The 14,417-nt window shown below is 35.3% G+C and overlaps 1 protein-coding gene across 1 annotated transcript; it reads left to right on the plus strand.

Moving 5' to 3' along the window:
• The first annotated feature begins 4,985 nt into the window (after window positions 1-4,985).
• LOC133177083 (trimethylguanosine synthase-like) lies at window positions 4,986-11,711 on the plus strand. The gene is made up of 10 exons (XM_061312178.1): window positions 4,986-5,083; window positions 6,355-6,604; window positions 7,019-8,111; window positions 8,385-8,502; window positions 9,309-9,410; window positions 9,587-10,158; window positions 10,335-10,466; window positions 10,719-10,934; window positions 11,124-11,203; window positions 11,323-11,711. Exons 1-10 carry the CDS (start codon window positions 4,986-4,988, stop codon window positions 11,629-11,631), a joined length of 2,970 nt encoding a protein of 989 aa, XP_061168162.1. The 3' UTR covers window positions 11,632-11,711.
• The last annotated feature ends 2,706 nt before the right edge of the window (window positions 11,712-14,417 follow it).

Below are 14,417 nucleotides of genomic sequence, written 5' to 3' on the forward strand. Positions count from 1 at the left end.
TAATTATAACGTCATTATTATAATTTGGATTATTTACAAAGAAAAATGCTTAGAACGTTAAGATTGAACAACATACCTGGTGCAGGCACGTGGTATCGTTTTCTGAGAAAGGGGGGAGGGGTGATAAATTATAAGGAAAAAACTTGGACAAGCAAGAAAAAAAAATCCAGTCTCGAAAAAATCCTATTTTGTGGGGTGGGGTGATGTCCAGTAGGCTTAAACTTTTTACATTTTAACATAACCATTTTTTAAAGAATATACATTACCCCCATTACCCTGATTTTACTATATTGCAACAAGGTGGGGGGGGGGGGGGATAATGAGCCTTTAAATGAACATTTTCAACAGTAAAAGGTTATATTTGGCAAGGGGGGAAGCCCTCCCTCCGATACTACGTGTGGTGATATTTTGCATATCAATATAGCACCATATACGATGCTACCAGAATGCAGATAATTTTCAAATACGATACAACTTAAAACACTGTATGTAAAAAAAAAGGGGGGATTTACAATATTCATAATTGTAAAAATATTTGCAATGAAATTAATTTATGAGCAAGGAAAACTTTAAAACAGATTTTTCAAAGGGAGAAGGGAGCAGTTGAGGTTTTATTTGGGGGAGGGGTACTAAGGCCTAGCCAAAAAGTCATAAAAAATGGGGGGGGGACCTGCCTCCTCCCTCCTGTCCTACATACGTGCCTGTTTGTATTTATCCCTTCACTGACTGAAGGAAGCAAAAGACACGTCAATTTGGTATATGTTCACTACATATATTGCGAGGGCGAGGTAAGGGCACAATACCGTCTGTATTCAGGTCAATGAAACGAGGGGGAGTGGGGGGTTCTGGACATCAGCATTCATGAATCGATTCGGTGAAAGTGTACAGTACAACAGACTTATAAACTGACTATTATATTTAGGTGATATACAACAAACTACAAAATGTTTTTGGCTTATAAAGACCAATGAGATCGCATTTCTCTTTATTTATTGTTATATGAAATGAGTAAATTGTCAAATTTACTTATTTCATAGCCAAAGAACTTCGTCCGTAAGTTTTACAATATTCTAAAAATACGTGTCTTTCCAATTCCCTTTTTTTTTTAATTATGCATTTCTTTAAACATATAGCAAGTCTATTAATCTATAGATTACTAATGAAATTGGAGTGTCTGACTAATTACCAAAAGCTTGCAGTTAAGTAAATCTTTTTAGTGCAATTTTCAAACTAATATAAATAACTTTTGACGAAAATAAAGTGAATACAGAGTAAAATGTCGATTTCTGTGCAATTTATTGTATTTTGCAGCGACAGAAATCACTTAGTGAGGGAGCTTATCCCTTTTACAGTTTCTAAAAAGGCCAACAACCTTTCTAATTTGTCTAAATTCAGTCAGGGCTGTTTTTGGGCAGGCTGTTAAAATCTCTTTGGAGTGACAAATTGCTAAACAGACTCTCCGTGACTTTCTATTTTATCGCATTTCCAAAACATTTAGATAAGCGTTCTAAATGTGTATCCAACTGTCGACAAAAGCATTAAGTCGTAGACTTAAACACTTTTTATAAAAAAACAAATTCCCCAATGTTTGATTTTAAAAGATTTTGCGTTAATTTGAGAATGGGCTTATCACCTTATCAATCAAACAGACAGATGACAAGGTTATTAAAATACGTTAATTCTCAGACATTATGTAAAGATGTATTTAACTATTGATATAAAAGTTGGAAACACTTGAAGTTTCCCAACAGTTTGCTGATTTCTTTGAACATGGATGATATGGGTCCGGAAGTACCTTCTGAGGGCAGATCAGTGGAGAGTGAAATTCTTTTCGAGAAAATAAAGGCCTTACCTAAACGTTCCCAGTATTACGGAATTCACCGTAAACTGTCGTGGCAATGTCAGAGGGAGATTCGCCAGTATGAAAGAGACTTTGATCTCTTCAACAAAGAATACATACGATCGGAAGCAAAAATAAGAGAGAGGATGGAAAAGTTGAAGAAAAGAAAACGTGAACTGATTGATAGTGGTGCTCACTCATCAATATTAATTAGACATTTGCGAAAGAAGAATAACGCTGTTAAGGATAAAACATGGCGGTTCGAAACCAGTCTAGAGGAATGCAAAATCATAGACATTTTAGTCAGTGGAGAAGATAATTGTGAAGAGAGTGTGAAACGTAAAATACGCAGAGAACAAACTGTTTGTGTCAATTCGGCAAAATCCGTACCTAAGAAGACCCCAGAGAAAATTCGAAGTCTGTCATCCACCGAAAAGAATAAAGGACAACAAAGACTTTCTTCATTTTCAGGAAAATTGGCACCGACTGACCAAGACTGATAAATAATAATTTTAACGTTTTAACTACAACTTGAACACAAAACTCTTGCATCTTTTTAAGTCCATTGATATCAGTACTGTTTTATTTATTTTTGTGATAAAAGTAAAGCACATTGCTCAATATAAATATGTTTTTCTGTTGCATATTAACTGTTTTTTAGTCTGATTAAAACCGACCCCTTCTTCTGACGACAATGGGAGAAGGGGGCTGGTTTTAATCAGACTGCAGTAAATTTAACAGCTTAATTCACCATTCCCCGAATATAGTACACGTGTATATGTGTGAATTCAGTGTTCCCTTTGTTCCTTTCCCCTGATTTTCTTCCTGTGTGTGGGTTTTTTTCTTTGATTTTTTAAATTAGTTTTGTCTGATGATGCCCCTTTTTCGGTTTCTCTAGAAACTTTTCTTCGGTAGCCCCCCCCCCCCCGGCTGAAAATGTATGGTTGTGCCCCCCCCCCCCCCCCCAACTTCACTGAAATTGCTTCCTACTGGCCTGTAACAGTACTATACTACTTTCATAAGCTTACATTATTATCATTTTGTGTTTTGACAATAAACATTAAAAAGATAAATGAATAAATTCACTGATTTAAAGAAGTTGTTATAAGATTTTGTACGAAATCGTCCGATACTTGCCGAATCCGAATGAGTTCAACTCTCCTGGCATTGAAGGCAAGATTGTCATCCTTACTTTCACTTTGTGGAGAAACGGCGTGAATGCTTTATTTTTCTTTGTGAAGTTTGTCTGCAAGGTAGTATATTTAGATTCTCTTTTAAGTTAGACATTGAATTTTACTGGCATACAATGTAAATCTAAATTAATGATGCGATTGAATCAATGGACAGCTGTGTGAGAGTGTGTTGTGTGTGTGTGTGTGGGGGGGGGGGGTGTCATGCTTGATAATTGACCGGCTTGTGAAAAAAAAACCCACTAAATTTTAATCTAGATATTAGTTTTCAGTCTGGCAAGGAGTTTACTGGTTGCTTGAGTACTGTCCAGAAATCTCAGTGAAATACTATAATAAAGTACAATGAAGTTATTCCTCCCCGGGTTTAATGATCATATATTTACCCGTTAGCAAACAGAATATTTGGTTTAAAAGAAAACAGCACCTGCAACAAGGTAGAGTGTATTGAAAGCTACAACTGAAATTATGAGTATGTTCACTGAATAAATGGTAGTTCTTGATCATTCTATTTTCAATATGATGCAGTTTTATTGGAATGATATGAATTCTACTTTAAATGTATTTGATTTGGTTGTATGTTCGTTCGTAGTCCGAAGTATCTGATGTTTTCCAGGCTTTTTTCACGATTTTGATATTTTACGTGCCAGGAAAACGTCAGAACCGGTGCCATTACGAAAACTGGAAATTTCACTGTCTCCAACCGGAGCTGATTTTCGATACTTGTGAACTGAAATAAATGCCAACTTACAATTTATCAGTAGCACAATGCTTCTAGTACTCACCAATATCGATGAAAAGAAAACATCACTCCACATTTCGATACAGGTCTTGAAGATTTTAAAATGCACGAAATGAAAACAAAACTCGACCGTCTGATAAAATGTTTTCACCAGACTGTATATTTCATAAACAAACCATAAAAACGATGTTGGTGAGTACTAAAGACATTGCACTATTTCTAAGTTGTGAATTCAGCATTTGATTCGGTTCGGAAGTATCGAAAATCAATCCGAGAATGCCGCCTCCAGTTGGAGGCGGCGAATTTCCAGTTTTCGTAATGGTGCCGGTTCTGACGTTTTCCTGGCACGTAAAATATCAAAGTCGTGAAAAAAGCCTGGAAAACGTCAGATACTTCGGACTAGTTCGTTCGCCCTAAAATTTGTTCGCCCTTGATGCCTATCCCCCTAATTCTCATTTGTCCAGAGTCCGATCGCCCTAAAACTTGTTCGCACAGGGTCCATTTGCCTTATAAAGTTGCAGAAAGTTGAATTATGAACCAATGGATTTTTAAAAATAAATTATATGTACATTGGTACATAAATTGCACAGGGGAGACAACAGACATATGCATGTGGTCACACTATAAATACCTGTCCTATCAAAGACCCAACAGACCAACAGAAATTAATGTCTCAGTCCTTTAATTGTTTTCAAAACATAACGCAGATTGTAAAAACACGGATATGATCCCCTAAATTACAGTGACATTATTAAGTATAATTAAACCAATTAAGCGTGTAAAAAGCATCAATATCAAATTTGAATATTTAATTACGAAATATAGGACGAACAAGAATAATGGCCAATGGACCCTGCACAAACGGACTCATGCGAACAGGTAGACAGGGCGAACGAACCTGATACCATTTGATTTGGCATGTACAATTTTTGATGGAATTTGATTTTTCAACAAGTTAACTTTTTTAGTTGATTTTGTGCTTTTTGAATGAGTTTTACTCAAAACATTTAGCAGAAACTGTGGGAAAGATTTATGTAATCATTTTGTCCGACTAAGTCTAGCTGATCTGACCAAAAAAAGACCCTCAATGTATTATTCAACTCTTTTTGTTCTTGAAAAAGATTTAATATTTCAAGCATAAGTGTAAGGTATAAAGTTGTTAGGAGTTTCAAATCAAAAGTTGATCATATTGACTTGATTGAAATGTTCTTTTTAGATGTGTTACAACTGGAGTCATATAGCAGATCTTGAACTTTACCTACATGATAATGAGACTGGCATGGTGACTTGTCATTGTACCAGAGCATCCATAAGGTGAGTGCATGTCCTTGGTTCACCCCTTGTGACTGAACATACATGAGATTTAAAGAATTTAGAGAGAATGGGGCTATCTTTTGAAAATAGTGCTTATAAAGAGAATTTCAGTATCTTTGAATCATATACATATTTTTTTTATTTTTTTTTTTTTATGTTTTCATTATTATATGTGCTTCACTTAAAAGACATTTGATGAAATTATTATAATTGTTTGACTTTGAATGACTTTTTACAATTGATAAATTGCTGCTTCCTTCATAAAATGAAATTTCATCTTCAACAATGATTTTGACCGTTCACAGTAGCTCAGTCGGTAGAGTGCTCGCTCCGTGATTGGGAGGTCGTGAGTTCAAATCTGGGCCGCGACTGACCTAAGTCGATAAAAAATGGGTAGCAACTGTTCCTTCGCCATGCGCTCGGTACTTTGAAGTGAAAGTTGCGGGTCCTTCGGATGAGACCTTAAAAGCCGAGGCCCCGTGTCACCGCAGGCGTTGGCACGATAAAGATCCCTCACTGCTCAATGGCCCTGAGTGCCGCGTAAAGGTCAAAATTTGAAGCCCTTCACCGGTATATGGTGACGTTTCTATATGAGTGAAAAATTCTCGAAAGGGACGTAAAACAACATACAATCAATCAATCAATCAACAATGATTTCTCAATTTTGTCCTGTATTCTAAATCTTAATTTTCTTGAATTTCATTTTTGTCACCATTTTATGCTTGGGAGTTTTCATACTTGTGTAAAAGTTTAATGTTTGTGAGCAGAGGGTTCTTTATCTAAATTGGTGCTGACAGTTACATGCATATACATTGGAATCATTATTGTTCATGGAGGACCAATGATCATGGATTTCATGGGTTACTTTTAACCAGGAGTTTAGATCCCCATGAAAGTAACTTTGTCAACATTTTGATTCATTGAATCTGTAAATACAGATTAAATTATCCAGAAAATTGTGTTCCCATGAACCAAAATTTTCATTGCCCACAAACATTGACCACCATGAATTAAAAAGATTCCACAGTATACTACATATAGATTTCAGACAAATCTGAATTCACATTTAAATAAAGCACCAAATTTGACATTTTCAAACACACAAACAGTTGGTAAAGTTTGCAGTACAAGTCAGTAGGTTCTATGTAACAATAGAATAAAAAAGTCTTCTGAATACTAGTATATACTTTTATAGAAAAAATATTTATTTATCAGTCTGTAAGAAATTTACAGTGATTGATTACACTTTTGAATTTTATTTAAATTTGCAGTGACAGAGCTTTATGCAGATTAGGGTACAATGCTGAAGATTCTAGTAATGCTGAGAGTGATGGAAATAACGATGGCAACTTGACCAAATCTGAAGAGGATGAGGAAGGTAAAGAGGATGATGATGTTGATGCTAATCAAGATGACAGAGTTGAGGAGGAGGAGGAAAAAGAATGTTTAGATGAAGAAGCAGCTCTTATGGCAGCCCTTGGCCTACCTACATCTTTTGGAACAAAACAAGTTTCTTCAAAGGTAATTTGTCTAAAGTTTCTATTTAAATAAATAAAGAACATATTGCAGTTAACATGTAAATGTACTGTATATTAAAGTTCTAATGTATAGCCCTAATGCTATTCTTTTCTTTTTTGCAAATCTGAAAGAAAATTTTTACTGTAAATATTTTCTTTTTTTAAATGGGGTAAAAATTCCGTGGAATCACAATATCTGTTCAATCCTGGGTAGAAAATTACGCAGATTTCTTTGATTACCATAATATGCTTTAAGTATGCTGAGACATAATTCCACAGAAAATTTGACTGTGTACATACTTATAGCATAAATTAATACCACACGGTAAAAAGTACTTCTACGAACAGTACAATGTGTTGCTTAATGTGTATATAAACGCATTGTAATGTATGCCCTTCATGTCTTTTTTTTTACAAGCCAAAGACAAAAAAATCACATGGACGGAAAAGAAAAAAGCAAAGTAAAAGAAAGAAAAAATCAACAGAAACATATCAGACCAATTCTTTTGTTGATATTGGAGACATAACAGGCTACAGAGAACTTGAATTTGAGCCAGCTTGGCACAGTTACTGGGAACAGTATGGAGAATATTTAGTGTGGGAGGGATGGGTAAATAAATATCCAGAACAAATAGAGTTTGGAATGTACTTAGGAGTCCCATGCATTGCTGAGGTAGAGATTGGAGGGGAGGAGAATGAGCAAGGAGAGAATGAGCAAGGAGAGAATTCGTCTGAAGAAAAGGATGAGCTAGTAGAGAATGAGCCTCTTACATTAACTTCAAAAGGAAATGATGGTGTTCAATATTCTGACACTAAAGATAAAGTTGATGAAACTGGAGAATCTTGTGTAAATATTGCAGTGGACATATTAAACACAGGAAGCCCCTCATGTGTTTTGTCCAAGACTTCTAACAGGTATCAGGAGTCTTATAATGCTGCCATTGAAAATGTAATGAAAGAGAGAACCGAGACAGAAATAGTGAACTGTAATTTAGATCAGTCAACTTCAGTCACAGAAAACATAGCCAATCAGCAGACAGAGATGGTGAATTTGATGCATAGCTACTCATCTTGTGGGCCTTATCAAAATGAAAGTGAGGCTGTACCTGATGTTGGTGAAGAGAATTCTGGGATAGATTGTTGGAATGATGGGAGTGAGGTATCTCAGGATGAAACATATGACCAGGAAAATTATGATGTAGCTTGGCAGGAACTTTGGAATGAACATTACACAGAGTTGTATTGGTTTTACTATAATCAGTTCCTTACAGAATTTAACAAGCTTAGTGTTCAGAAGGACCAAGACATTGAACCACTTGCAAAAGATCAGGTCATAGTTCAGAGCAGGTCAGGTGATGATTTATGTGAGGAGCAGCCAGTGGAGGATGAAGTGTCTGTTGATAAGGAGGAGATAACTGAGGAAGATGAGGTGGAAGATGGATCTGGAGAAGGGAAGAAGAGGAAAGCAGGCCACAGGAATACACAGCAGTCTGAAGTACAGAATGTATCAAGTAAGACAAAACTGGATGTCAGGAAAATTTTGCCCTATATATTTGTACACTCATCCTAAGAGGACAAAATTTTAAACTGAACTAATTTAACATATAGTATTAAGCTTTAGAGAAATAAAATGGCTCACAACTTTTCAACAGGGACATTAAACCTTGACAGTATAAATACTGTTACTTAAAGGGAATAGATTTTAAGTTGTCCTTGTATATTTCATTGAGAATCGCAATAATTTATGTTTTTGAATTATAGATACATGTATTATTTTACTGTAGGTGTAAGCGGTCAGTCTGGAGGCTCTAACAGCCTATCTATGCCAGGGACAGTGTCAGGTGGGACTGGAGATGGAGGAGAGGATCCTCCCGATGATAATCCCAGAAAAATTCCACAAAGGTAGTTAATGAAGCCTTGTAATAGAAAAAAGGCAACTAGTTGTTAATGATAATCTCATAGAAATCTCAAGTATATATTAAAATAACATTAGTGTTGACTTGAAGTCTTAAAAAAGAATTGAAAGCATGCACTGATGAATTTTACAAAGTTTTATAATGGAGTGAGGATGTTCACATTAATTCAATTCTGCCGATCATTTCTGGTTTTCACTATTCTCCATTACTTGATAATTAATTGTAGATTACAATTATGATAATATACAATTATGGATTGTTTAGTAGGGAGATATCACAAATAATCAGGTCTGAGTAGGGTTGTCATATGAGGGCACTTGCGCCCAAGGGTGACAACTTTACTCAGATACCTGATAATTTGTTATGTCTTCTTACTTAACAGTCCATAATAGTTTTATTATCTTAAAGAATTTAAATTTAAGAAAATAAAGCATAAAATGTCAAACAAATCTCTTGTGTTCTCCTGCCCACTAATATTGTTCCATCTTTCTAAATATGTCAACAGGCATCTTTGGCGTCATCATAAGAATTTATTCTTTACTGATCCTACACATAAATTATTTATATCAGAGTTTTAAAACTGCTTACAACATTTCATTTTCATCTCAAGGAAAACAACATGTCATGCTGCATGCTCGCATTATTGTATTGTCATTTGAAGGTCAACAACAGAGTTGTCACCCTGCTTGTAGAGGAGACATCACGAATTGTCTCCCTGCATGTGTCATGCTCTAGACCAATCAAATTGACTGTAATACTCTGAAGGATAATAAGTTGTCATTTCATCAACAGTCATGCTCTAGATGATTCCATTGATTTTGAAGAGGATGGCAGGGAAGGATTAAAATTCATGGGATTTGCACTACCAGACAACAATGAAGATGAAACTGGAAGGTGAGGCTTTAAGTATGCAGCTACTGACATGACTGATTAATTATTAAATTGGTGTCAGAGTTCATTTTCTCTCATGAGTAGACATAGGATACAAATTTTATGAAAGTGTTGTATGACCTTGAAAAATTCCAAACAAGTGGATGTATTTTCAATGCATTTTCTCCTTAAATTATCAGGTCTGTGAAAACTCCCAAAATGACTGTAGAAAAGATAGCATACAGAGATAAAAAAGCTTACAGGAAAAGCAAGAAAATGGACAAAGGAAAGCAACCAAAACACTTCTGGTATGATGAAAGAGGTGAAAAATTAACTTTTACAAAGAGTAAAATGCTAAATAAAGTGAAACGTTTCCTGGATAAAGAAGGAAAATCCTTGGCTGATGTTGAGACAGAGGATGATTTAGTTGTCACACCTGATGATGTAATGGATGATGATAGTTCGGATTCTTCATCATCTTCAGAGGACATTCCAATGGGAAATTTCTCCAAATCTGAACAAAAAATGAATCTAAAAGAGGCCTTGGACTCTCCTATCGAGAAGGATGATTTGTCTTCAACAGAGGTACCTGATGCATGTGAAAGAGTAAATGTGTCAAAAGCAAGTGCCAATCGCAGGAAAAAGAAGAGGAAGAAAAGGAAGATGGTGAAGATGCCTCCAGAGGTGGCCAGCAGTGAGGATTTAAGGAAGTATTGGGCTCAGAGATACAGGCTGTTTTCTAGATTTGATGAGGGAATTAAGCTGGATAGGGGTAAGTGAAATATTGTATCATATATGTAGAAAAGAGTGTCTTTGTTCAATTTTAATTTTACATACTAGCTGCTGTTAGATATATTACGTATATCTGTTCCCAGTTTTTGTATTAGATGACTAGTATGCATTCATAATCATTTTGGTTGTTTTTAACCTTTACCCTTTCCTTTATAGAGGGTTGGTTCTCCGTGACGCCAGAAAAGATAGCAGAACATATAGCAGACAGATGTCGCTGTGATGTCATAGTAGATGCTTTTTGTGGAGTTGGAGGGAATGCCATACAGTTTGCATTCACTTGTGAAAGAGGTAAAGTGACAGGCATTTTTAAAGCTCTTTCACTTATTGCAGTTCTGTAGCACAGAATATTAACAATTTGTAGGGGATATGAATTCATGGGTCTCTTCATACCCCATGAAAACTAGTGATTCTACAGAAGTTGAAAGATGGCATTTCCATAGAATTAGTATTATATTTTTCAGTTTTTTACCAGGTTGTTATATATATGTTCCTGTACATTTGGAATAAAAAAGTTCCAGTGATTTTTCTTTGTCATTTAAGTAATAGCAATAGACATTGACCGAGAGAGAGTGGCTATTGCCCAGCACAATGCCAGGGTTTATGGTGTGGAGGACAGAATAGAGTTTATCATAGGGGACTACTTCCATATTGCTCCAAACCTCAAAGCTGATGTTGTCTTTTTGAGCCCTCCTTGGGGAGGACCAGAGTACTTGGAGGCAGACGTGTTTGACCTAGAGACCATGATTGAACTGAAATCATATCCTTTTCCAGTATATTTTAACATGTACTTTTGTGTAAGAAGAAATAGAAAGCAAGAAAGAGAGGGAGAGCCCTGTTGATAGTATGAAAAATAACTCTTCTTGATTAAAAACTTTGTTTAGTCTTTATTTTTCCTATGAATTGTATATTTGAAGTAAATCAAATTAAGATTTCCTTAATTATTTACATCAGCAATATTTTCAGTAGCAAGAAAAATTACAGACAATATAGCATTTTTTGTACCAAGAAATGCAAATGTTGAACAGGTAAGATTGAATGATATTTCTTGATATTATAGATTGGTGGTACTACCAAATATGCCTAAATTTTTAAAGTTTTATTTTATTAAGTGTTAAGTGTAAAGAAAATTGATAAAATTTTACAGCTGACCTCAATGGCTGGTCCAGGAGGAAAGGTAGAAATAGAGCAGAACATGCTTAACAATAAACTAAAGACAATCACAGCTTACTACGGGGAACTTGTACTGGAGGGGGAGGGGATTGACGAAGCAGGCCAGGACATACCGGAAAATGAAAAAACTGAGCCAACACAAGAATCAAGGAATACTGATGTCTTATCTGCTGCATCTATGGACAATGGTTTATCTGTTAACAATGAGGATACTACAGATACTCAGAATGTTCCTGACAATAGTTTGTCCAATGAGGAAAAAGAAGTTTCCAAACCCAGTTGATTTGCACTGGAAAGTTGTGTAACCTTACATGTACAATGTTTCAGATACCTGTAGATTTATACATGCAATGTTAAATGATATTACTGGTCATGTAAATTAAAATTTGAATTCTTTTCTTAATCAAGAGTTGGATAATGTCAATTGAACTTGACTCCTGTTCCAGCATAAGATAAAATATAACCCACCCCCCTCCAAAAAAAATATCAGGTAGAAAGCAAATTCCTTAATTTCAAATCTCTTTGACATAGAAAAAAAAAAATCAGCACTTCAGACAGAATTGTAAGGCAGAATATATACCGGTACAGTAAATCTCCAGGAGTACATAGTGCAGATCTGCTTGCCTATCCTGGACAATTGTAGTTTTCTACCAATTTGTAAGATTGAACTTTTATGCAGCAGATTTTCTTCTCTCAATGCAGAAAATAGGTGAATTCACATAAAACAGAAACTTAACAGACATACTTGGAGGACATTTGTTAACATGATACTATGGGACTGGATAACTACACATGAAAAAGAGTGTGAAATTATTTCAATAACTACCTCATTTGTTAATTTCAGTCCTGACATTTATGCAAGTGTCTGTCCATTGGACAGGTGTTCTTGAAATAGATGCTTGAGAATTGTATAACGATTAAGGACATTGGCAAGGTTCCTGGTTATCATATAGAATTTTTCAAGAACTCTTGAGTAGGTTTAATTGTACTAAACATGCTATATTCTGGATTGTTTAACTTACCAAGCCAACCTTCTTTTTTAGATTTTGTCAAATTAGTGTTTTTGCAATTCTCAATGCATTTCCTATGTTAAATGTTGTTAAAAGGGACCAACGTAATTTTTCACCATAACATTCTCCAAAACCACTTATTTCATATAGCTTTTGTTAGCTCACCTGAACTGAAAGCTCAAGTGAGCTTTTCTGATCACCCGTTGTCCGTCGTCCATCAGTCCATCTGTCTGTAAACTTTTCACATTTTCAACTTCTTCTCAAGAACCACTGGGCCAATTTTAACCAAACTTGGTACAAAGCATCCTTGAGTGAAGGGGAGTTAAAATTGTTAAATGAAGGGCCAAGTCCCCTTCAAAGGGGAGATAATCAAGAAAATACAAAAATTGGGTGGGCTCATTAAAAAATCTGATGATGAAGAACCACTGGGCCAGAAAAGCTGAAACTTATGTGGAAGCATCCTGGGGTAGTGTGGATTCTAAATTATTCAAATCATGACCCCCAGGGGTAGGGCGGGGCCATAATAGGGAATCCAAGTTTTGCATTGAAATATATAGTAAAAATCTTTAAAAATCTTCTTCTCAAGAACCACTGGGCCAGGAAAGCTGAAACTTATGTGGTAGCATCCTGGGGTAGTGTAGATTCTAAATTGTTCAAATCATGACACCAGATGGTAGGGCGGGGCAACAGTAAGTACAACGGGGGGGGGGGGGGGGGGGAATCAGGTGAAAAACAGCAAGGCCAAAGTTACTCAGGTTAGCGTTGTGGCCCATGGGCCTTTTGTATTATATACATTATTGTATCTTCATTTCCGATGACTTCTAGATATTTTGGCTTAAAATGTATATATAGAAACAAGACAAGGACATACCGGCACCAATCTTTATTTTTTAGTTACTTCCCTTAAAAGCTATAATCACATAGTATTCATAATAATCAAGAGACTCTGAGAGTCAGACTGGTTAATCATTTATGTCATGTAATTAACTTAATTGATTGAAACACATTGTCATAAAAATATTGGCATGGATTTATTTTAATTTGTATTGGTAGTTACTAAATGCTGCTTCCTTCATACAACCTAAGAACTGATCTCAGTCGGTCTACCTTTCAGCATATGTCACATCTTTGCCCTTAATTCCCAGCATACTGAGCATAACTATGACAACCTGTTGGCTCTTTGTCCCCTGAATACAATGTACAACAAAGCCATTACTACCTTTCTTTCTTGCTGTATAGATAATTCTACCCATTGAAGGAAGTACACATGCTTTTGTTTACATCTATAACATACGCTTTATTGTTTTTCACTGCCTGGCCTCGAGACCATAAACTGAGAACAGACTTAAGTCAAAATTTTGATTTTGAATAGTTTGTCATTTATAATACATAATTTATCAAAAATTTGCAGGTTTTTATGATATTTCAATTTAAACATATATTGTAAAATTATATTTTGTTATCAAAATTATTTCAAAAGTTATATTGATTTGAAATTTTGACTTAAGTCTGTTCTAAGTTAATGGTCTTGGGGTCTGGAGAATTCTACAGAGGAGATCACTCTCAATCACTATTTCATAAGTGAAAAAACACATGTATTAAACCTTTTTTTCTCCAGAAAACCCTGAATCCTTAACATTTGTAATGCTTCATTTTTCTTTGCAATAATTTTAAAACCGAAACTTCCTAAGTCGGGAGATTTGGCATTTAAGTTGTAGAGCGTAATTAGGTCAAACCAGAAGTCTGTGACAAACTGTAGCTCTACTGGTTTGTACTAAAAACAAAGGAAGAGAAAAGTAGTATTTAGACTTGAAACTTAGCAACAGCAATAAATAGAATCATGATCCTTGGTTTAGTCTCATTTTGTGCAAAGATTTGTTGCAATCAGACTAAAACTATAGGAGGAGTAGCCTTTTGAAAGAATTTTACAGACATTGTTATTTTGAGAAACCATGGTAACATCAAAATAAAAAAAAAAACAATACAGAGAATTATGTATCTCAGTGTAGTCTACTTGCATGCCAAGTTATATTAAAATCAGACCAAAACTGTAGGAGGA

This window comes from Saccostrea echinata, unplaced genomic scaffold (assembly GCF_033153115.1).
Source record: "Saccostrea echinata isolate AGI-Se365-2 ecotype Australia unplaced genomic scaffold, CSIRO_AGI_Sech_v1 ptg000086l, whole genome shotgun sequence".
Classification (NCBI taxonomy): domain Eukaryota; kingdom Metazoa; phylum Mollusca; class Bivalvia; order Ostreida; family Ostreidae; genus Saccostrea; species Saccostrea echinata.